Below are 708 nucleotides of genomic sequence, written 5' to 3' on the forward strand. Positions count from 1 at the left end.
AAACAATTTTAGTGAACATTAAACTTACCCTCGGAGACAAAGTTCTCGTAAACACTTAAAATTCCAATCATTTCAATAACTAAAATTCCAAAAATCACATAAATTAAATATTTCCACTTACTAAAAATATGAACTTTAATTTTGAAAATGATTTACATGTAAAAACTTTGTTTATTGAACTCTGTTTATTTAAATTACCATGAAGCTCCACCATGGCACAACGTTTAAAACTCACAACTACACTAATTTCAAAACAGAGAGTATATTGTTATTAAATATTAGAATTTGTATATATTAGATTATTTAAAAACATAGAATCATATTGGCTGAACTACATGACACAATGCTTCTAGAAGAATTTATTATAGAAATGTTTGTGATGTTTAACATGTTTGGACTCATAAGTGTATCATGTTGCTACTTAAATAACTTGTTTATGTATTCTTTTATTTTGTAATATAACAACACATTAATTAACTCTTCAAACTACCACAATCTCTGGTTGAGGCCAATTTTATAAGCATCAATTTTAATCCAATTCAAAGTAGAGTACCCATTACCAAGACTCAATTAAGATGATAGGCCTAATTTCATCCTTTAACCTCAAAATTCTGCACCACCCAGTCATTCAAAGCCCAAAAAATCAAAACTCCAACCCAAGATGTCATGCTAATCTCATATCCACACTTCACCGAAAGGAAGTGGACA

The 708-nt window shown here is 29.0% G+C and overlaps 1 protein-coding gene across 1 annotated transcript in view; it reads left to right on the forward strand.

The window, feature by feature from the left end:
• Positions 1–343: 343 nt before the first annotated feature.
• Positions 344–708, forward strand: part of LOC116007838 (probable arabinosyltransferase ARAD2) — a gene marked incomplete at its 3' end in the record, with an annotated part of 10,064 nt that continues 9,699 nt past the window's right edge. The window contains exon 1 of the mRNA XM_031248506.1: positions 344–372. Coding sequence (XP_031104366.1) covers positions 344–372 — 29 coding nt within the window. The remainder of the gene's footprint in view (positions 373–708) is intronic.

The sequence above is a fragment of the Ipomoea triloba genome, chromosome 16 (assembly GCF_003576645.1).
Source record: "Ipomoea triloba cultivar NCNSP0323 chromosome 16, ASM357664v1".
Lineage (NCBI taxonomy): Eukaryota > Viridiplantae > Streptophyta > Magnoliopsida > Solanales > Convolvulaceae > Ipomoea > Ipomoea triloba.